We start from the raw sequence: 24,224 nt of genomic DNA, 5'->3' as shown, positions 1-24,224 counted from the left end.
TCTGGAATCATGTGTGAAACCTGTGGTTGGGAACGAGAAGCACTTTTATTAAAATACTTTGATCGAGAGCTGCTGCCTGCAAATAAAGTGTTCTAGCTATTACATGCAGTCTCATGGCTGTCACCTGAAGCACTCTTCGAGAGCAACTCAAAGACTGTTTTACCTTTATGTCATTTGGTCCTCAAAATATGCACATGTGAAAAACGTGCTGAAAGTGTTGATAATACAGGAGTTCTTTCTCGCTGTAAGAAAAACGTTAACACCCAAAAAATAAAGAAGTCATTCAATATTTAAAAGATCCCATTTAATTTGTGGATATGAATTGGGGGAGCACTTAACAACCTTAATTGGACATGCAGTGACCATAAAGACGCATCACAAAGATGTTAAAGTCGTGAGAATAAGATTGAACTGAGATGGTAGGACGTTCACTGATCGCCCACAAAAATCATTTAATAAAACCTGTCAAGGGCCGTGTTCTGACGCAGAACAATCGAGCTGATTAAATAAAAACATTCACTTTGGGGTGTGTGAGAGAGGATATAAAAATGACAGTCCATTAATCGTGTCCAAGTTCACTCTGAAAGTTCATACAAGAAGCTGTGTTTCTGTTCACGCTGTGGCGTCCTTGAGTCCAATCCACGGACGATAAAAATAAACTGATGTGACATCATATTTGGAAACAAAGTACCGAGTGGTAAAGTTTCAGAATGTATCCAAATAAATCCGATCTCTTGCCGTACCAAACCATAGCAGAGTGAAGAAGTGTGTTTGAATGTCTGGTTACATCATTGAAGAAGCCGTTAAATCTAAGCTTGGTACCTCAATCTGTCTGCTGCAGGGTTACTGTCCTCCAAAAGACACCTACGGCTTAACACTGTTCACTAAGTTACACTAACGTAGAAAATACTGTCTGTAAAACCAGGTTGTGAGGCCGACATGGCCCTTTAAAAAACAAGTACAGTGGCACATAAATGTCAGTAAATGCTGATGTGCTGTACAGATGTGGACATGGTTTCCGTCCTCTTGGCAAAAGAAGAGCAGTCTTGTTGCTTCCGAAGCACATGAAACAATATTCAACAAGGAGCCATTTTACATTGCTATGCTGTAAAAAGGTAATTCAACTATGTAAAAACTCAAAAAGTACTGTACAAAACAAAATCACCAGTATAAGTCTGCTTTCATCGGATAAGGCACATTTCATACATGTATTCCTTATGATTAGTGTCCACCAGCTTTAAGTGTTGTTGTTCTTGAATTAAAAACAAACAAAAAAACTTCTTGACTTCAGACGTAAGCGCCCAACGCTGCGTGAAACTCTGTGAGACACTGAACCAGCTGCTGAAACTTTGGCCTCTCCTCCGGGTCAAGGGCCCAGCAACAAGCCATCACTGCAAACCTGCAACACAGAGGCAAAAAGAACGGTTCAAATCACGCCTAAGATTGTTACGTGTTTCTGGGTGCAGACAGGATGCAGAGGTAGAAAGACAAAAAAAAAAAAAAAAGGCCTGTGTCAAAGTCCGGGAAATGCACTTATAATGTTGAGCGTACTCCTACAGAACATGTTGTATTGTCCTGAAACAGGAGCTGCCTGTACAGCATTGATACACATGAGGGAGATATCATCAGTTCATGCCCTTAAATGTTTTATTAAGCAATCTCTAATATTTTGGAAAAGGAAGGCGCCCCCCTCTCCACCTATTGAATGAAGCAGGAAAACATTTGTTCACACGTTTCAGGTACTTCTTCCTTGACTTGTTTGGGGATATTTAACAATAGCACTAGTTGTATTCAGAGGACTCAGGTGAGAAAAACAAGACATAAAAGTGGTTAGAAAGCACATTAAATCAGTGTTTCACGACAACATTTCAGAATAATACAAACATTCACACCATTACATTTTGTTATCAGATCCATAGCAACATGTCGTCTGCAGCACGTAGAACTCGAGTTCTAAGATCAGGAAAGCATCACTTGATCACTCTCCCAAGCATTAACCTCAGCACCAGCTTACAGAAACAGCCCAGGCCAGAGGTCAGAGGTCAGTCCACTTTAAATCAGGACAACATCCTCAGTGCAGACATATAAACACCACCTGGTAAATGGACAAACCTGTGATCACTGACTGAACTAATACATGTTGATTTCAGTTGTTCTGAATGTAAGAGCTGTTGAATGTTTAGGAGTAGTTCCAATTAGTGAAGCTGAGCAGCACCATCTGAACATAAAGCTGGAGGCGTCTCACACAGATTCAGAGGACGACGCAGACACACGCTGCACAAAGTCTCCGACCTCTGCACCCCCCCAGCTCTACTGCTCACTCGTCTCGTCAATAAAAGCTGCACTCCATGAGGTCTGTTTAATAAACTGTTCTCTTTGTTTGGATGATCTTGACGTAATGACAGAGTAAAAGTCTTTTAAGAGGTGGCAGCGCCAGCCTGGAGCATGCCGCAAGCCATCCCAGCATGCTTTGCAAATAGTTCGCCGCACAGACCAGGCTTGCGACGCCACTTCTTAATCCACCCATGCAAACAAACAGTGTCATGCTGTTTATTAAATAACCTTAAAGAGTGCAGCTTTTATTGACGGTTCAAGTGAACAGTGGAGCTGGGGGGGGGGGCACGCGGGGGGATTTGGATTTGAGTGGAGTGTGTGTCTTCCAGTCTTCTTCCTCATTTTATTCCCTCATTGCTTCAAGTACAACTCAGAGCACTGATGACGTATGAGCTAAATGATGCACCAAACGTGACATTTCATAAGACGGTGTGCACTGCCAGTAGCAGCAGTCTTTAGTGGTAAAGACAGTTGATGGCAGGTCAAACATGATTTATTTATTATTAATTAATTTCATAACTGAATTAATTGTGAAATTGTGGTTTGCACTCTGTTATTGTAGAGACATGCTTCTGGACTGAATCACACACATGTATTAATGGAGAGACGTCAGAGTGCAGCAGCTGCCACTGGAAGCGCCTCCTGTGCTGGTGGGGGTTCGCTGCCTGGCCCCTCTCCAGCTACCACTCAAGGGGGACTTGAACCAGCGACCCTCTGTTTCCCAACCCAAGTCCCAACAGAGTGAGCTACTGCCACCCCAACAGAACACCCCTGTTCTTAGAGCAGGGAAACCCTGTTGTTATTTTCATCCATTCATGTAAAGGTGGCAGCCCCTTTGCAAACGAGACATCAAGGAAAAGTCCTGTGAATAATAAAGCTGAGGTGGAAGAAAGCGTCTCTCTACAGTTCCATGTCAGCCAGCTTCACATCAACAGATGCTGATAACGACTGAACAGTTCGCACTCCCATATTGCACAACCGGCGTGTCGTCAACAGTGCACTTCATCTGTTGAAAGGTTGGCTGAAGGTAAACGTCAAACATATACTTACATGCAGATGTCTCTAACCTACGTAATATGTTTATTTGCTGACGACACGACGAGGAAAAGAACCAACACGTCCTGGGAGTGACGGCAGCAAAAATCAAGTCCGTACTTGCCAGCTGTGAAGGCCAGCTGGTAACACCGCCAATGGTATTTATTATCATGTCAGCAAAGAAAAGGAACTGATACTTAGAGGAACTTAGAGAGACACCTCGAGAAGTTAAAGACCGGTCTCATGTTCAGTGGTACAGACTGGTGCAGATGAACTTTTAAAGGTTGTTTCCTTAAGAATTGTGAAACACAGTTCTGTACTTCTTTTCTTGGGGAAAGGTGAATGTATTACTTGGCAGGTTTAAGTTGATTTACGTGGCATCCAGATATCAGCTGTTGCTGTTTTCATGGTGCTAGCGTAGGTTTATTTTGGTTGCTGTTTTTCAACCTTTAATAAGCCTTGGATCCTTCTCTAACATCTTTACATTTCTTAATTGTTCTGGTTTGTGATTTTTGTTGGACTTCCCAGAGCACTGGGTGACATCTTTGCAATGTTAATGAGATCAGTTTGTTACACTCAGAAGACGAGATGTAGTCAGTGTTAGCGTGTTAAAGGACGTACAGTTCATCTGGACAGTTGATTGGCTGTGCTATTCGGTACCCATCCTTCAGGTAGGCCGACATCTCAAAGGGGTCGATGTCGACGTAGGGGGTCTGACCCAGAGTCATCAGCTCCCACAGCGTCACTCCAAAGGCCCACTGTAAATAAACAAAACATGTGATCAACACTGAAGCGAGCACCGAGCATTTATTTACAACAATTCGGAACATTTTAAACACAACCTGTTGTCTTCTACGTGTTTTCATCGAACTGAATAAACACGACGTCCAGGCCGGGGAAAGCCAGTAGTGCCCTCTTGCATTAAAATACAAAATGTTCCACAGGAACAATGCAAGGAAATTATGTTGATAAATTTAAACCGAATACGAATCATTGCTGCAAGTTTTTGTTGAGAGCGAGAGGAAACAATTGATTGGGCGTCAGGTTTCTGAAAAGGTTCAAGCTCCCATGTCAGCGAGGGTCCACCCTGAGCGTGTTGCAGCACTGACCCTTCAGTCTGAACACGAGGAGGAAACAAGGAAAACAAACATTTCCTTATTTGTGCGTTCAAGTGATACTCTGATTAATAACCTCCATCGAAGGTCACTGGAAGTGCTGACCTCGCAATTCATTCTCCTTCTTATTCTGAAGTAAAGCTCGGCCGCTCCTGCGGACCTGACGGTGACATGTGCACACATCTGAACATATCCCTGCAGGTTCCTGTTGACACCAGGACTTAGAGTCTCAGAGGTTAAAGAGTAAATGAAATGTGCCCTCAAGTGCGTACCTCAGGGTTTTTTCTCTCGAGCAGGCCGATATTAGCTCAACATAGCATTTCATTTGAGTTTGATTGGATGACGCTAGCAGAGTGTGCTACATGGATTACAACGAGCATCACCACTCTCCAGAGTGTTGAGCAGGGAGGCGCGTTACTTTCCAGAACATGTGGCCGTCTGGTCTTCATTAGATATCTTTTCCACAAGTGTTTGATTACTGCATTTGAGGGATCAGCGCAATAAACGTGTAAATGTATATCTCTAAGAAAGATATTGGCCGATATCGGATATGCTTTCTCACCACTATCAATATCGACCCCAAAAAACTCATATTGGTTCTTTCCTTGCTGCAGTGTTTTTTCTTTCAATGCCTCACATCCAAAAACCTGAACAACAGGTAGTCAAACAACCAGTGAGAAGGTCTGTTTGACAACGCTGTGAGAATTGTAAATATGACATGAAAATGAAAACACAAACCTGTTCCATTAGAAGTTTGTGAGGTTTTTTTTATTGATGAGCAGCCTGAACATTTGTTTCAATAATGTCATCTACATCATGGTATTCATTCTAAAGTGGATCTTATTTTTAGGGGCGACTTCAGATATTTTAGAGCGCTTACATTTGTGGCACTGTTAGGTTTGTGTTCGTTGTGTTTGTGGACACAGGTCATGTCCCCACATCTCACCAGAAAAGCTCTTCATACTCATCCAGAGTCTACTGGCTGAATCAAATGTGCTCCTTCACTTCCGAAACTGTCTGAATCATTTACGTGCGTAACACTGGCATGTGCGATGCTGTGATGATGTTACACAGTTCAAAGTAACTGTATGGACTTCCTCCTGAGGTGAAGTGAGCTGGCAATGCGAGGCCTCTGTTTTACTGTAAGTGCAGCGAGGGCACCGACTGCCATGAAACAGCGTGAGCAGAAGAGGAATGTGGAGGGGTGGAGAAAGTCTGGCTGGTGTCTCTAAGGAGCTGTTGAGCCTCCTGACTGTCTGCCGCGCCTGCTCTGCTATCCTGAGACAGGAAAGAGGGAAGAGCTGGAGACAGACGCACGGGGCTCAACACTGTACCTCCTTTCCTTCTGACACTTTGACAAAATGCTTTTGACACAATAGGGGTCATTTCCTTCACCTCTTATTCTATATTATATCCCTTTTATTCGGAAACCGTTCGTTACAGGGAAAGGCTAATTTAAGGTTTGTGTGGATCAACTGCAAGACATTTTTTTAAAATCCACACGTGTGGTTGTAAAGTCCCCAACAGGAGTTAAAAAACTCAGGGGCATCAGCTGCAGTTCCTTAAATGGCCTCTTGAGGCTGCTTACAATAACGAGTCCCTCCCAATAGACCCAGTGTTAAGATTCCCAAATTTGCTGAAGAAATAATCTTGTTGACTTGTATTGACGGAAAATGATTCTTGGCTAGCTTTGCGATTCAAGCTATGCAAAGTTTTTTCATTTTTCCGTACAACTGTGTTTATGAATCAAGTCGTAGAGTTAAAAAAGTGTCCTGAAAGCAACCTGCAAGATATCACCATGTCTAATCCGTTCACTGAATATGATATAAAAATAATAATAATAATAATAATAATATTATATATTTCTACAGCTTTAGGGACTTTTGAAGTTGTTTTCATGCAAAGAGGGAAAATATCAATTCAGTATAATCTTGCAAAAGCTGATGCTCTTAAATACAATGAAATGTGTTGTTGTGCAGCTAACTGTACCGACAACGTGCTTCAGTGGCGTAATCATTTTTGAAATTGTTAAAATATTTTAGCTCATCGTGTCATGCACATATTTATTTGTGGTGGGCCATGCATGGTGAAGACTACCGATGTTGATTCCTTTGCAGAGGAACACCTGACCATATGAGAAGAACGGTTCAGGAAACCTGTTTGCTAGTTTTTTTTTTGATCAGCCGCTGACACTCCTGATGTGAGCGAACAGCCAGTCTCCTATGTGGAAAGCGATATGATTTAGCCATTGGCATTGACTCTGATGAATTTGAGTCTGCTAAACCCTTATTCCTTTCTTGTTTCAACCGCTGGAGGAATTTGGTCACTTCTCTTCTAAAAACCAACATGGCGACGACTAAAATGCTGAACTGGGTGAAGTCACAGTTGAAACATTCAGTTTTGATGATGTTCCTACCACGTCACTGGCACTGGAGAAGTCGTTGTTGAGCAAACTTTCAAGAGCCATCCAGCGGACAGGTCGATTCTCATTATCCCCCAGACAGTGGTAATCCATAGGAAATAGGTCCCGGGCAAGGGCGTTGTCTGTGATCTTTACTTGCATGTTGTCGTCAATGCTGGGGGGGGGGACAACAACAGAGAACAGTTGGTGTCTCTATCGTTGAGTAATTAAATCCCAAACAAAATCACCTGAAGGCAACATGGAAGAAATGAAGATGAGTGACGGCAGCATGGAGCCGGGTCAGGGACACTTACACACAGTTCCTGGCAGCCAGGTCTTTGTGGATGACCTCTCTGCGAGCCAGGTAGCTCATTCCACATGCAATCTGTATGGCCATGTAAACCAAGTCCTGTTGAGAAATCGCCTGAGAGGAAATGAGAGAGAGAGTAAGACAGTGTGCACTTGAGGACCTGACAAAGGAAAAACACAAAAATGGCAAAAAGGGGAGGGAGTGGGGACAGACAGCATGACTTTAGGAGAAATTGGCCTTTTGTGTCAAACTGATCTCATTTCCTTTGAGCGGGGACAAAGTCATCTATGGGTCAAATATGGGAGTTACTTTCACAGAGAATATTTCAGTCTTTACATGTAAGGTGAAAGAGAAACCAACAGGAAAATAGCATTTGTTTGCTAGGTCTGGTAATGTCAGTCTTTTGATTCTCTGTTGTGAAACATCACTAACCAACTGGTGTATTGCGATGGATTCAGTACAAATATCCATTGAGCAAGAAAAGGTTGAGATGTCGGCAACACTGTGCAGCGTGTGGTTTCCTATGAAAGGTAGCACAGAATTTGGAAGAGAAAAACTCATTTTAAAAGATAAAAGGTTTAGTGTCCTTTAACTTTAGATCCTGTAGCATCGTAAAGTACTCGCTTTGTGGTGCTATTTTAAATATTTCAGCACAACAAACTAAAGAAATAACTTCAGAGTGTGATTGTAAACATGGAAACCAGTCCAGCTGGCATTAGTATTTGGCTTATAGCACCACAGTGCCTACCACAGCTTCAAAGAGTCTGGTGTTCAAAGGTTGGAGCGAGAGTGTGACTTTAAATGCAGTCGTTTGTTTTGTGCTCGGAGCCCCTGAAGACAATGGTTCAGACAGCAGGTGTGACTGAGGAAAGCCTGCACACTGAGCAAAGAAAAGACCCCTGACTGGTAACAAAGTGAGGCCGGTGGTACATACAAACAATCAGTGTGGCTAAAAAGTCTGCTTCTTCTTCTTACTGCATCGATGTAAATGTGTTTTCACGATGAACTCAGCAGCAGACGAGTCCCTGGGCTCTGACACATACGAGGACATTTGTTGAATCTTACCTGACAGCGGGCAGTGTGATCTACTACTGACATGAATTACCCTCAGTGCACAGGAAAAATAAGTCAACAGGTGGTTTTTCAATGGAATTATGACAACTGTGGAAAAGGTCAACTCTAAACTCTGTTTGTTCTACCTTTAAAAGCAGATGTTCAACAACAACACTAGTATTGTGCTTCCCTGAGAGGGCAATCTTCCACCGGATTGATGCATTTATGATTTATAGCCCAATGTTTATTGCACTAGCACAATTAAATGACTAAGCCCTTGTCTTGTCCGACTGCCAGACTACATAATGAGAATACTGAGAACGTAGGCGCTGAAACCTGAAACCTTACAGAGCGGTTTTGATTCATGCGGGCAGGCTGCAAGCTTCGTCTTGTGTCTGCTACATCTGTATTTTGGGCTTGATTGATTGGTTGGATCTGTGATGTGGCTCTGCCAAACGCATCAAAGACTCCCTGAGGTTAACCTGTACAAAAGGCTGATTGTCTTTACATAGCCAATCTCTGCCTTGAGCATCGACGTCAAGACTAAATCAACAGACTTCGTATGAAAAGTGTAAACAGGAGTTACTGGTAGGTGTTATGTGGTGATGATTGCTGCAAACACACAAAACATTCTTTCAGGCGGGGATGAATCTGAGGGAATTAATTTTCATACTGTGCTAAATGTCTCAATACGATTCCACACACTGAGGCTTTTATTTTAATGGTTTAATATGTGATTCCTGTGTCTCGCTGTCAAGTTGAAGCCTCACCTGTGGGTTGTTAGCCTCAGCGAGCTTGCACTGTCGCAGAAACAGCTTGAGATTTCCCCAAGCAATGAAGGGTAAGAGCACCATGGGCTTCTCCCCCTCTTCTGTGCACACATGACTTATAGGCAGCAGGTTTCTGCGGGAACAGGAACAATGTGTTACACAAAATCGATACTGTCAATGTACATTGTGTTGAAATTTGATGAAGCTACATGCAAATAGGATTAACCTCAAACCATTTGCAAAACGTCAAAAGAGGAAGTGAAAACAATATTTTTTTCAAATTGCTGACTTCAAAAAGAACAAAGAGGAAGAAGTGGGAGTCCATGACGAAAACTTTATATGCATAGAGTACACAGGAAGTCCAATTCTCAGAAAGTATTTGCTGAACTTTTTCTTTCTTTTTTTCCCTCAAACTAACTTCAACATACTGCACACACAGTCGATACTCAAACCAAGTGATTCACAGACTGTTAGTACACAGACGTAGGACAAAAGTATGTGCGTCCATGTTTGCACTGGAACTGTTGCACAATTGCACACAATGTTTATATCGTTTCTTTATTGCAGTTTTATTGAATGGGAGCAAATACTGCAAAATAGACATCTTGAAAAGAAGTGATGATGACCCGTGTTTGCTTCCACTCACCTATGATGAAGTCCTCGAAGCTTGCAGCTTTCAGTCAACATCATGGTCACCTGCACCTCAGACGCATGATCTAAACAGTTTAACAGACAAGAAGTCAAGTCAGAACGTGGAGTCATCTGGATCAAACATGCAAAGGTGAGGGGACATTTCTGCCCTCTCAGACACCAGGTAGTCTTTTACTTTTTATACGTATCCCTCGACTTCTCTGCCAACACTCGTTGGTAAGTTGGAAACTTGAGAGGAAAACTGACTGGTGCCAAGCTCAGTGTTTTTAATCTGTGTGTGCAGCTTTGCCATCGTCTGGCTCTTATGGAAAGCGGCATTGTTCTCTTCTCCAAAAGGCAAACGAGAAGGAAGTAAAAACTCGAGCAAAGCCAAGACTGGCATGAGCATATTGTTCGCAGTCTGGTATCCACCCCTCCCTGAGTAAACACCAGCGAGAGGACGAGAGGTCAGAAGGCAAAAGGCACACAAAGCTGACACACGCAGCTAACAAAGAACAAATAAAGGAGTTCTTTCAACGGCATGCAAACCCTGCAGCATGAGTGAGCTGTATATTATTTATCAACCGTCACCTGTGTGTGAATGATCACTCAGTTTAAACCATCTGTATCCATCAGCTGAAGCTGTTAGAAAAGCACCTTCTATATCTTGCAGACAGTGTTTGCTTAACAATCTTACAAAAGTAGAATAAATCAAATACTACACCGTGACGACTGAAGTGTTAGCTATGTTTCAGGCCAACAACCTCAGTCATCCGTCTTGTGTTGTAAGCATTAAACAACCACGCTTTGGTCCAGTGACGTTCACTGAGGATTACAGTGTACGCTTCTTCTTAGAAAAACCCACAGCCGCTTGTATGGCATGGAAAGACTTACAACACACCTGAACTAACAATGCATTTATGTGTTTGACAACTGTGCATTTACCTGTCTGTTATAATAAATATGATGAGTATAACAGAATCTGAAAGCTCAACTCTTTCTAACCGTGAGCAGAGGAACATTACTCTGCTGTAAGATGAAGTCTGAGTTAAAGAAGTATATCTGAAAAACATGTTCTTCATATGTTTACGCTGTTTGATCTGGTTTGAAATAAAACAGACGAGTTAGCAGAGTGCACTTTGGACTTGCCTCTGTTGTTTGTGATTGACTTTATAAACCTGTTGGTCAGCATTCAGCTGCATTCAAAGCACCATCAAAGGAGTAAGCTGTTCGTTTTGGGGGTAAATCTGACAGTCTAAAGGATTTTTCAACATCACATTCAGCATCCCATTAAAACAATGTGAATTTGAATTACTGATACACATAGAAGTCATGGCTCAAATACTAAAACAAAGTGAATTTGAATAAATGATACACATAGAAGTCATGGCTCAAATACTAAAACAATGGAGACGGAGCCGTTGAGAACAATGACCGATATTCTCCTCGGCTGGGTTTAACATGCACATAAAAGTGGATCCCAGCTACAAGTTCCTGCTCTGCCTTATTGACTCCCTGATGATGTCACAGACTTTCATGACTTTCATTGGCTCAAGAAAGGGTTTACACAAATAACGCCTCCATGGATCCACAGGCCTTTACAGAGAGAGTGATTGTTGGTCAATGTTGACCTTCTTTATGGTTAAAGAAATGCCGTCCATGGAGTTACAGACATGTGATGGTGCTCTCAATGGAACAGGCATTTTGAGCCATAAGGGGATATTTTGCAGCATCGATGCATAGAGAAAGAAAGGAAGAAAGATGGAGCAGCAGCAACACATCCAGGTCTTAATCATCGTTTGATGTGGTTAACTAAAGTAGCGTGATTTAGTGTTTGTTCAAGTTTTTAAACCAATTTTGACAGAAGTCAAACGACAAGCTTTATGATGGGGGTCCACTGAACAATATTTAACGTCACATGGGCTACCTCAGTTTTTATTTTCAAGTCTGTAGACTGAACACTTACCTTTCACGGTCTTCACAAAGACCTGCTTTTCTTTACTGGGGTCCTTTTCATCCAGCAGTATGCCGTGGAAGATGCGGCCAAAGGTGCCTGTCAAAGACAAATCACATTTATTTTCAAAAAAGGGCAAGAGACACACAGCCAGAGTCTTCACATTCAAAGATCCAAATGTCACCTCACTCACAGGGCACTGTGCCTGGCTGACCCGTGGAAAAGAGGTGGACAATCTGCTGCTTAAAATGCTTTGTTAGGGGTTAGGCAGCTTTTGGCTCCGGAGTCACAGACATGAGCCAGAACAAGAAGGATTCACTGAGGCTCTGCAGACCTTTCATCACTTCGACCATTCAGAAAGACGCACAACGTGGAAAGGCAAAGTAAGCAATGTTCATCATCTCCTTTGTCTGAACTGTCACCCCGTTGCTCCAGGACTTCACTGAGCTAAAATACCATTTAAGCTTCAAGAAGATAAACCATCAACATAAACTTGGAAAAAATGTAAGGCCTAAGGCCATCTCTGCCTTGTGTTTCAACAGGAGAGGAGACGGAGCAAAACAACAGGGTTAGTGTGTAACTGTCTCCCTCCCTCCCCGTCCTTCTCCATCAAGCCTGTCTGGACCTGCTGGCTCCCAAAAACACAATCCAACACAGAGTTCAGCTGCCTCGCACATGGCCTCCGACTTCTTCCATTTGTTCAATTTTGCTCACAGTTTTAATAATTCATTTGTATGAACTCAGTCTTTGTAAGATGTATACGTTACCTGACTGATCCACACACGTCATGTAAGACAGGGACAGATGCACGCGTGTTCACCTGGAAATGTCTAACCTTCCTCTGCTATGATTAACCTGCTGGCATGGAGTTTGAGATGGTGCAACACTGTGAGTGCAATCTAGGCTAAGAGGGCATAACATTCAATAATGTATTTATTGAAGTAAACTCAACAAAGACAGCATTTTATAAAGTTGAAGACGAGTCGTGTGACTTCAGCAGATCCTTCAGTTATTTTAACTCACTTATCTGCAGCTCTTTTATAAGCCATCTGGATGAATGAAGGGGGGGGGGGGGTCTCTTGAGCAACAGAGTTTGCTATAAGATGCTAAAATGACAAGATTTATCAATGCTATGTGTGATTCAGTGACATAATGCAGCTGTTTAATGAAGTGCACGGAGCTCGTAGCGGCCTCTCACACTCTGTGCACCGTGCAGCAGTCACAGGATATTAACTTCAACACCTTCTCCGACTAGCTTGAGGGGAATTCTCCTGATTATATCCTGCTGACTACTCAGATTTCCTGTGTTAAATTTTATTTTATTTTTTTAAATACTACTGGTATGTTGACAGAAAACTCTGAATAAAGCCCTGAGTGAAAAATGTGGCCGCTTGTGTTCACACATAGAAACGTTTTTCAGGAGTTTTCTGAAAGTGTGAACGCCCTGTGACAGTGGTCAAGAGACAGCTAGCATGTTGTCAGAAGTTCTAATTTATAATAATAAATATTTTTCACAATGACAACATGTTAAAACAGCACAACTTCTGCTCGATAATGAAAGACAGTTGAATAGGTGCACATTTATTTCTGGACTTTTCTGTATTTTGCACAGAATTCTAGTTTCAGTAAAGATTTGTTTGGCTACGTATTGACACAGGAACATAAAGTATTCATGTTAATAAAATCCTAACAACACCCTTCCCTACCACTCCTGTTTCTGTACAGAAGAACAATACGTGGAAAGTTTCCAGAAACTTTGATACGCCACAAATAATCAGAGACAATCTTTCAAAGCGCGTCACATCCACAGCGAGTAATAATAACAACAACAGAACATCTTTGAAGCTTTTTAAAGCCACGTCACTTTGAATCCATCCTGACATGAAGAGGACCAGTCACAGCCGCTTGACAGTAAAGTGGTTTTAAACAGGGAGCGCTGCTTCTGCATTCTGATTAAATATTAGAAGACACAACAATACTACCAGACGGCCTTTAAGTGGAATTTTAAAAGATAACAGAACACCCACACTTTTCTGTTCTGTTGCGTTGCAGACACCCTTGGGTAACTATTACATCATTTTCACAGCCACACAAACCCCAGAATGGGCAAATCTCCAGAATGTGAAGTACAGTCTTGTTCGGCTCCATCACTCCATGACGATGCTGAATCGTGTCCAAAAGCGTCAACAGCTCAAGAGAGGAAGACCGATTGAGCCAAACTGAAGCTCCAATCTTTGTGTTCATCTTTGATATGAAGCCAAAGGAAGAGATTTAAGGGACTCGAGCGTCTAAGGCTTTCTGTCAATGTGTAATGTGCCTCTGAAAGAACTTTTCTATGCCATGCTGAGTTTACACTTCTGCTGATCTGACGAGGCATGCTCACTTATTGTGGGGCAAAAAGCAGCTTTGGGGTGTTATCTGTAGAGGGTCAACACCTTTTTTTTTTTTTTTTTTTTTACGTGTAAAAAAACGAGAAAAGTCCATCCTCTCCATCTCGTCTGCAAAACGTTTCAGAAAATGTGTGCTCAAACAGGCCATCTTCATGACATCACAAAGGGCAGAAACCCCTCCCCCAGGTGGGTGACACTTTGTTCTGCTTTCTCAGCATGAACAAGACGGCATGGTGCAAGAAAGTCCCAGAGATCCATCAGAGAATAAAACATTATTTTTCCACAGAACAAGTTCTCCCTTGATTTATCTCTGAGAAGATTGGACACTTCAGTCTGCTCATTATTAGACGTGTGCGTCTCTGACTGCTCCTGCTGCGCGTGCATTCAGCCTGCTCTGTACCTGCAGTGTTTGTAACTCAGCGCTGTTTCACAGAGTCTGAGACGTTCATAGACTGAGACGACAGCGACTGTGAGAGGATGTTGCTTTCATTATGTTAGCTGCAGACACGGTGAGACTGAACGGAGAAAAGTCCAACCGACCGTTTGACCGAATCACGTGCTCCCCGACTCGGTCCATACGAGTCACGGATCAACTGTGCTGATGAGTTAGAAGGTGCACACTAATAGGCTTGTTGGTGTGTCTCAGCGTGCCCTGCGCAGCCATGACAGCAGAGAACAGTAGCTGCAGCTATATAAAAGGTGCTAAATACTCATAGCATAGTTTTGATGACTTCTTGGTTAAACATTTACCCGGCCTGTGGCGGTCAGCCCTCCAAAATTTACTCGCCAAATGAAAAATCTCCCCAGCCTGTGGCAGTCATGGTGGGTGAACGTTTTCTGAGAGCGGTGCATGTTTTGTCTGATTGATGAAGATGGGGTACTTCATTTGCTTGCATTTTCTCAAATGATGGAGTCTTTAGCTCTTTTGGCTCCTAAACGGGCCAAAAGCACAATATCTGAATTTGGGTTATTTTAATATGAGAAATTTGACAGAAAGAGTTTAAAGGACAGAGAGAAATGAAGAAAAGTACCTTCATGTAAGACATCTCGCAGAGTGACTCTCTCTCTTGAGATGGCAATGTCTTTCACTTTGGCTTTCGCCTCCATGAGAGTGACACTCCTCAGGTCATTCTTTTCTATTCGCAGAGATGGATAACCTGTAAGGATGAAAAAAAACACAGAATAAGCTGCATGTAATTTAGCTTGACAGATCTTTTCACCTTGAATCACTCTGGGGGACTTCTGCTTTGCATCACTTTTCATGACAGAAACACATTTCTCAGTCAACGGCAGGTTTTCACTCAACCGCAAAGAATCCTTGTTTGACTTCAAAGAATCGAAGCACTTACAAGAACAATGATCTGTGAAACTTAAAGTGACCTGCACATGTTGCATCAGAGCAACTCCATATGACGTGCCGTGTTACAGTACATCCATTGCCTAACCTCCTTCAGCAGTCACCGTCATGAGCCGCTGGTTTACAGCCGCTGAGTCAGTTCAGATACAAACACACACAAAAGGTTCACAACAATTTCACCACATGGATGAACAAGTGATGTAAACAGCACCCCTTTATTTCATCAAGCTCGTGTGCACAGAGCACGTCGGTGATAAGAGATACAGCAGCCTACAGCTCCTCGGCTGAACACGGCTCGGATCAGTAGGTTAAAGGAAAAAACGGAAAACAGACAAATATTCTAACAGAATGATTGGACGGGATTATCAATGTGTCGTTAAGCCTTTTTTTGGTGCTGTGAGCTGAGTTTACGATTTTAAATCTGAACCCGAGTTGTGAGTTCACGAGACTGAAGCGGAGAAAAGATCTGTGTTCAAAAGTGCAGACACATTACAAGTTATTTCACTTTAACAAAAGGTTTAAATCTCTGCAGGTAACTGAGCACTAACGAAGGACGGCTCAATGCTGCCCCCTACATGTCAAAAACTAAGAATGACATTTGTTTTACAATAAAAAGAGACAAAAAGACCTCTACCTGAACCTGCTAATAATAATCTGAAGAGTGAACTTAACTTTAAATAATATTTGTATATGAATACTGGCTGCTGTGTGTGACCTACATGGCCGGCCTTGACTTGTAGATAATGATTCTTATCATATGCTTATAACAGGTATATCCGTCGCTAATTCTGAAATAATGCAATTAAATAAATTCTCCATCTTTATTCATTTGTATTTTACTCCTTTTAATGCCCCTTTGTAATGTGTTGGTTCTTCTCATGGTTTCATTTTATTGTTGGTTTTCTTTGAATATTGTGTAGCTTCTCTGCCATGTTTAGCAATAGAGGAGTCTTTCTTTAAAGGGACTACATGTTTCCATAAACCTAAAACAGCCGAATAAATGTAAATGAATGAATCAATACCACACTCAAAAGTTTATATCCCATCAGTTCTTTTTCTTGGTTTCAATGTCCATCTCAAACACAGAGGAAAAAGGGAGAGAGCAGACGAGCAAAGAGCAACAGCACTCGTTGCTAGGAGACCAAAACAATAGTCGGGAAAACAGAAAGTAGCCTCTGCCACAGCACTATGTAGGCCTCCTGTATGTGTCCACTATTGAGGAGAAAAAGGCCCAACTTCTCTTTTGCAGCTGCAGAGGAGGAGATGAGCAGCAAAGAAAAAGAGGGTGCGTGTTCGTGAAATCCTCAGGGCACGTCAGGATGTGGGATAGTTCAAGCTCGTCCAGGAGCTGCAGCTGTTTCAATTCGAGCTCAGGTAAGTGAGCTTACCCTCCTATTGGACGAGCGGAGATGCAACAGAGCATGGAACAAACCAATGCACACTGAAAGGACTCGGATATCCTGACAGTTCAGAGGCTCGACGCCGACATTATTAATTCTTTTAAAGACACGTGTAAATAATCATAAGTTGTCAAGATTTTTGAAAAAATGTTAAGTATGCAAATGTCAAACTGCTTCTGCCGTAAAAGAATCATTATCTTTGTCACTTTTCTATTAAAAACACTGTAACCAGTATATCCGTATTATGTATTAACACACAGCACAATACAGTACCAGAAAAAGGCGACAGAGGATGTAAAGCAGGTGTGACGCGTTTGGCACGCAGAAGCATTAAGTACAGAAAGATGAACTCACAATACAGAGTATTTATTAAAGCTGAGTAAGGTGTATGTAACTGTTGACAAAACACACAACATTCACGTGTATGTAATGAGAAAAGGAAAACAGTAGTCTGTATCTTAAGCAGCGTCCAGAGCTTCACTGGAACTTACTTTTGGTTTCATGAGGGGGAGCGCCGGGGTTTTGGAAGGAGGAGGCAGCAAGCTGGAGGATGGGTGCAGAACCGGGGTGATTGTCTGATAACCAGAGGAAAAGGAGGAGGAGGGAGTGGAGAGGGGAGAGAGGGAGAGAGAGGTGATTTAATGGGTAGCCCACTCAAATTACAACATGACTTGAGAGAAAGTATTTTTCAGCTCAAACACATAAAACATCAAACAAGTCATGACTGCAAGTTGGGTGAATCTGTCCATTAGGAGTTGTGTTAAATAACCAGGGCGGATGGTGATGTAAATAAACTCATTCAGCAAAGCATAAAGGAAAATTAGGTCGCTCAAACATAATGCATACAAGGCGTAGTGCTCACTGGATCCACAAGGGGGCAGTGAAGGATCATACGCTGACAATGAGGAACAGGATTAGTAAGAGATCAACGTTACAGTCACTTTTACTTCAGCAGAGTTCGAATCTCTTCACTGATGAACAGCTGCCTTTATAACCGTCTCACTGACCTGCTGCTGTCAGAATACATCTGCTCGTAAACTCATTACATCTGGGATGGAGGAAAATGTATCGTCATGGAAACAAAACTAAGTTTGATGAATCTCCTGTTGTAAATAACTAAACGGCTCGCCCTGAAACTACGTACACAAACATGTCATTGTTCATTTAGTTTTGTTCATCTCACCGTTTTTCTAAATGTTGTGTAATCAGAAGTCTTTGTTCTGAAAAACAAAACATTTTCTAGGACTTTACACCCTCTTGAACAGAAGAGTGAAAGGGCTGGGAATCTACGGGCGTCTCATGATTCGATTCTTGGGATAATTATTCAATTCAGAATCGATTTTTGAGTCAGACCGATTCTGGATTCACAGATCCATGGATTCACAGGACATTAGTTTAAGAGCAGGAAGTGACTGATTAGCAATATTTTAACTGAATAAATCAAAGTGTCATTTCATTGCCCTGATATCGTCACAGTAATTAAATGTCATCAAGTTCTGAGAAAAGTCCGCTCAATGCTTCGACTTTAACCGTGTCAGTATTTCCCATCAAGTTCTAAAATTACAACAATTCAGATTAGATCAGTTCCTGCAGGTTCTAATATAAAAGACTGCTTGTGCTCCTCTCACGGCTGAACAGATGCCAAACGCACAGTAAGTACATTTACACGTAGCTCAGACATTAATGGGTCACGAGGGGAGTAGCAACCAAACGAACATGGAACAAGCCAGCAGGAACTCTGTTCTTCATTACAGTCTTATGATAGGAGTTAAGCTAATTAGGTCATTCACAGTCCATTATTGCATTAGGAAAAGCATGTGCATCTGCAGATGCCAGTGTGAGAAGAGAAACAAAACAACGTTAGGAGATTAGATCAGGCTGAATGTGCTGGAACGCTTCTCGCTGCCATCTTGTAAGTCCACCAACGTGCCTCAAGATGAGACGAGTACTGGTGCTTTATGTGCCTGTTGTTTTACAGCAAAGCATCTTACTGGTGACAGGAGCAGCGTTGTTCGGAGTGTCCGCCCTCAGGTACTGTGTGGTCTGAGTGGATGGCTGCGACAGACCCTGCGAGCTTCCACTGTCACTCACACTGAAAATAAACCAAGAAAAGAAACACAGGGTTTATCCAGAGGCACCTGGAAACACCAGCAATTATTACATCCATTAATGAAGTGTATAAAGTTGTTCCAAAGATTTTATGACTACAAGTCAGTTTTAAAGTCAAGATTCAGATTGAGAGTGAGATCTTTGTTATGTGTAAAATGGATGAAAACTTCTTTAGCACTGTCGAAACAAAAACAACAAACTAACAACAGACCCACACGGGCTGTGCTGGTTCTTTTAGTTTGACTTTATAACATGTACTTTGCTCTCTCTGACATGAGACAATGCTGGACAAACTAAAGAAACAAACCTGTCCTCCATCTCCACTCTCTTCATGCTGTGCAGGTGCAGGATGGCCAGGATGATGGCCACCAAGAAGATGACAATGCAGCAGACGCTGACACTTATATAGAAGACCTGGGTGGAGGTGGTGGGAGCAGTCACTCCATCTACTGATGAAAAAAGCAAGGCACACGTTAAGACAAAGAGAAACTCTGATGAAATAGGATCCATGTTGTCGAGAGTTTCTCCAGTGTGTGCTTTGATAAAAAAAAAAGAAAGAAAGAAAGAATCGGAGCAACAACTGGGAGTGTTTCTGTACGAGTGCACCGAGGGCTCAGCGTTAATGGAGGCCCGGAGTCGTGGAGAATGTGCCCAGGATCCAGTGTCTGAGAGCTTTTCTCATCACCTATTTAAAAGCCTCTCAGGGCCCCAGGTTCCTCAGGGCTACCCAAGCAGAAGAGAGGAAACCCACTAATGGTACTTTGTTCCTGGTGGCAGCGGGCTCACAAAGGACTCTCAATAAATGCCACTGAAAGAGGACCACCATTCAATGTGGGGGGGGGGGTGAGAGGGTGAACTTCAATAGGTGAATGCTTCCTTCTCTTTAGACTGCAAAATTGAATCCCGTCATTATAGATGTTTGACTAGTGTGCACTGCTATACAGAGAAACGTCTCATTACAAAGCCAGCCCTCAGCTTGATGCCAAATGCGATAAGGAGACAGATAATGTAGAGCAGGATGCAGAGACACTTACAGTCAGGCCGTGGAAGAGTGTTATTGTTGAGAGGAATGATCATCTTGGGGTCAGACTCGATTCCTGTTGAAGACAGAAAACCTTCAGTCCGAGTGTCGAGTAAAGACTTCATTTAAAGAAGCAACATTTAAAAAAAAGTTATCAGCCCTTTTCACACACTAAGCTCAGCTGTCATCACGCCTTCGGACATTCATATTAATTGTACGACTTTGTAATATTGGTGTCTATGTGTCACGTGATGATGGGAGCCATCATCACGTGATCCCTCCACAACATTCAGACTGAAGAAGAAACGTCACAAGGGCGTAAGACACCAAATATCAGTGAATAAACATTTTTATGTTCTCCAGTTAATCAGATGTCATGATGTACTTTTATATGATTGTCTTTCAATCTACGTATAATCACTATGTTGTGATAAAATCGTTACGGCGATGCACCGATACATTGGTTCAACGTCAGTATCAGCAGGAACATTTTGAGCTGATCCCCTTCATGCTTATATCAGGTACACCTGACTACTGCTTCAGAAAAGAGTTTTTATAGGCAGATGAATACACAAACTCTGACTTGTTTTCATTGTAAAACAAAAGAAAACCTTTCTTGGAGTCCCACACCAAAAAGAATCATGAAAAACACATTGGAATCAGCGTTTAAAACATTGTTATCAGTATTGAGACAGATTCTCTTCAATCCTTGTTGTGGGTCACGCTGCCCCAATCTTGTTGTATCGTATTATTACAGTCCAATAATACTAAGCACCGGCAGAAAACACACAGATTGTGCATAACCCACAGCAAGCAGCATACATCGATAGTTCCAAGTTTACAAGAAAGAAACATCTTGCACTTTAAGAGGCCAAAGAATAAAAATCCTGAAATAGTGTCCAGCGGCTGTCCTCCTACAAGGCTACAGGCACAATCATAAAAAAAGGTCGACAGGTTGGATTTTTTTCAGCGCCACGTTACCATTACTCCACGGTTAAGGAATACAAAGATTTTCACACAGCCACGGATTCCTTTTTAAAAAAGATGAGTTTGTTTCCATGTTAAGAAATCTCTCAGCCGTTTATAATGATCTTCAGGCTGTTTCAGAGAGAAGCACAAGCTGCATACAGAGCACACAAAGCTGTCCATTAACTGTTGTTCATGTCATCTCGGCTGTCATATAAGGACGTCCCAAAGAAAAGCAACACTAAATAAAGACTTGTAAACATGCTGACTTGCTGTGATACTCACTTTTATAGCACATTTTCCTCCTTTTGAAGTTGAGCACTGTGTAGTTGTTGGGGTGTATGGTCAGATTGAGCTGCACTGTTATAACAGCCTCTCCATCCACCTTGCCTGAACAGAAGAGGTCCACTCTAAATACTGTTGACACACACACAGAGACACACACACACGTTAGTTAGAAAACTTCCTATAATGCAGAATTCATGGTTTTTATCTGACAACAATCACAAGTTAAAGATGTATCCAATCAGTGATTATTACAGATTCAACTCCATCATTGAACTTAAAAACAAAGGAGATGCTGAAGGATGGATTGACTATTACCAAGCTGAGCAGTTATACCATGTTTTAGTCTTTATGCTAAGCTTGTCTGTAACTCCATTATCATGTTCTTCGTGACAGCTGAGAGATTTGTATGGCTCTACTCATTCTGAAGTTCACTCACTTAAATCTTAACCTCCTCATGTCAGAAACATTACAGAAAAAGACTGAAATCATTTATCGAAGAGAAGTTTGGCAAAGGCTACAATTTACTAAAACAATAAATAAATTGTGTTTTTTTTGTTGTTGTTTCAAGAGGCCCCAGAAAGCTCTCCCCTCTTTGACCACCCTTTATGGACGGCCTTGGATGCGAGACTGGTTTCAATCCTCACACCTCACTCCCAGCCAGGCACCAAAAAGCCCATCACCATAAATATCATACTTCTCCTTGTCTTGAGTGTTAGAGTCTGCTGGCTGCAAACAAAACCCCAAAAGGTTTCTTGGGTTTCCACTTGATGCTCCAAAAGTCAGATGTTCAACCAGCTGTGGCGCCATTGAGTTGAAAATGAAAAACTCCTCAACAATGAACAAATTAAAGGTATACATAAATACAGCAGAAATCTAATTTATTCTGTAGATGTCTTTTTGAGTCCTGACTGTCTACAATGAGTGAGAAGCTCGAGTCCTGCTGGCTGTGTTGTTGTCAGAGCTGTGTTTACATCCTGTTTAGCTGTTTCAGTCAAAGATTAGAGAAAAGAAGAATAACAGCCTACTCACTGCTTATTTGGATGTCACATCAGTGTTTTTGGATCACGACCACTCTGTGATACTTTCTGTCCAATATTAAGCTACGAGCTAACTAAATGTGCTAACATTAGTTTGCTAACAACAATGCAAGGACACAGGCAACTGCAGCTCGATCCAAAGACAATTATGTCTGCTTGTGCTTAATCATGGTGCTTGCTAATTCATAACTCCTTTGTGCAAACACAAGTGGAGTCAGAGGCGTGTCGCTGGAGGAGAGTGGAGGCTTCAGAATAACAGCGGTGTCGCTAATCAGCAGTCTGTTTTGGTTTCATTCCGGTGCTCGAGGGCGACATCTACTGGATCAAAAAAGTCCCGCATTCTTCCTTTAAAGGAGGGTAGATTCATGTGAAATGGCAACACAACTGAGCAGTGAGCATTTGACCAACCAGAGGGAACACGGGGCACCTCCCCCTGGATAGAGATGTTGGTCCGTGGTTGGTTCATGGCAATAGGATTCTCTATGTGGAAGCCAAGCCGGTAGTCAACCTAGAAAAATGACAACAAAAAATGTCAGCATATGAAAAGGAAGGGAAGTAAAAATTAAAAAAAAACCCTAATAGTGACCTTTGTCTTGGAATGCCATGTGAAGTGAAGGCTGTTGGTGTCACTGGGCACGGGCAGGGTGAAGGAGAGAGCGTAATGATTCACCACATTGTCCCGCACATAAAAGAGCTCTGCATCGAGGCCTGCGGAGGGACAGAAGACATCAAAGTTCAGGGAGGTTTACTTCATAGTGTGGTAATCTTGAAGGAAAGCACCAAACACAAGATAAAAGACAACATATTTGCATATTAAGAGAAAAATCTAGCCAGCCCAAGGAAAATGCTCAAATAGCCAATCAGACTGCCAGCTTGGATTTGGAGAGTTTCCCCCCACAACAAGAGAGATGGACTAACCACATCTGTTAGTACTTGAGACCTCTTAGTGCCCAAGTGGAAAACTTCAAAACGTTCAAGTGAGACAACATCCAAAATATGACCACAATTTTCTAACCAGGAAACCAAATTGGGCAGTGTAAGGGTTAAGAAAGGTTTGAATGCCTTCGAAGATAAAAAAAAAATTAAAAAAAAGCATCCACTCTGTGCAAACATTCACACTTCATCAGAAGATTAGGGACTGCTTAAGTTAATTGGAAAACCATATAAAAGTTCATTAGTTTCTGCACTTTAAAAAAAAAAAAATCCAGGCTCAGAAAGTCTTTCCATCGGGGTCCTGCTGCATCAGATAGACTAATGTGTGCTGTTGAAATCCCCGACTCTGGCCCGGGGCAGTGCTATCAGTCCTTGAAAGCGTCTGTGTGGCAGAGCTGGGTCTGTCTATCAGTCTCCAAGTATCTAGTTTAAAGAGAGGGGAAGAATGTGCCCAGGCTCCCCCCAATACCCTGGGGCTGTCTAAGAGCTGCAGCTCTCACATTGGCTCAATTAAAAACATTCTCAGGCATTTACCAACTTAAAGAGGGGATGGGTGTTACGTAAACTGCTGCCTTAGCAAGCAGAGCGAGAAAGCTGACTTTACATCACTTATTTAGTGAAAGCTGTTTCTGCTCCAATCCAGTTAAATATTAAATCAATGAATGTACATTGGGGGCCTTTAACTTCTAATGTATATAGGAAACAGTACAACTTGTCTAATATACATACATCTGAAATAGAGCTGTTAATCTTCATGGACAATCACATTTAAAATTTGTCATTTTCTAATTTTATTCAAATGTGTATGCTCAATTGTAATTATTAATATTGTGTTTACATGATCTATTCTTAGTACAGTTTACATTGTGATAATCAGCATTTAGTTACACATTTATTCCAATGTTTAAGACACATTTTCTCCATGTATAGTTTTCTTTATGTTTTTTGAGCTTCAGGGAAACATCTGCACAAAGTTGGACTATTTTCACCTTACTGTTTAGTTATCTCATAAGAGCATGTAGATACTGTTTCTGTCACTTAAGCTTCACTTAAGGCACACAAACACAAACCAGGAAGTCACAGTCTCTCCTGTGAATGTATAGTGTGCACACAGCAGATGG

The 24,224-nt window shown here is 42.0% G+C and overlaps 1 protein-coding gene across 2 annotated transcripts in view; it reads right to left on the bottom strand.

The window, feature by feature from the left end:
- Positions 1-282: 282 nt before the first annotated feature.
- The window catches only part of ryk (receptor like tyrosine kinase), a 35,837-nt gene continuing 11,895 nt past the window's right edge, over positions 283-24,224 (bottom strand). The window contains exons 2-16 of one of the 2 annotated variants that reach the window (XM_079349832.1): positions 22,757-22,878; positions 22,579-22,678; positions 21,131-21,262; positions 19,893-19,955; positions 19,166-19,304; positions 18,741-18,841; positions 17,241-17,324; positions 15,024-15,149; positions 11,615-11,701; positions 9,665-9,734; positions 9,019-9,151; positions 7,200-7,309; positions 6,901-7,060; positions 3,991-4,127; positions 283-1,399 (exon numbers count right to left, since the gene is read on the bottom strand). In XM_079349832.1, the coding sequence (XP_079205958.1) occupies positions 1,288-1,399; positions 3,991-4,127; positions 6,901-7,060; positions 7,200-7,309; positions 9,019-9,151; positions 9,665-9,734; positions 11,615-11,701; positions 15,024-15,149; positions 17,241-17,324; positions 18,741-18,841; positions 19,166-19,304; positions 19,893-19,955; positions 21,131-21,262; positions 22,579-22,678; positions 22,757-22,878 (1,676 nt within the window). In that variant the 3' untranslated portion in view covers positions 283-1,287. Of the gene's footprint in view, positions 1,400-3,990; positions 4,128-6,900; positions 7,061-7,199; positions 7,310-9,018; positions 9,152-9,664; positions 9,735-11,614; positions 11,702-15,023; positions 15,150-17,240; positions 17,325-18,740; positions 18,842-19,165; positions 19,308-19,892; positions 19,956-21,130; positions 21,263-22,578; positions 22,679-22,756; positions 22,879-24,224 lie in introns of both variants that reach the window. The other variant, XM_079349831.1, reaches the window with a different exon arrangement.

This window comes from Symphodus melops (genome assembly GCF_947650265.1).
Source record: "Symphodus melops genome assembly, chromosome: 8".
NCBI classification, from domain to species: Eukaryota; Metazoa; Chordata; class Actinopteri; order Labriformes; family Labridae; genus Symphodus; species Symphodus melops.
This window is presented reverse-complemented; position numbering and strand designations above follow the sequence as displayed.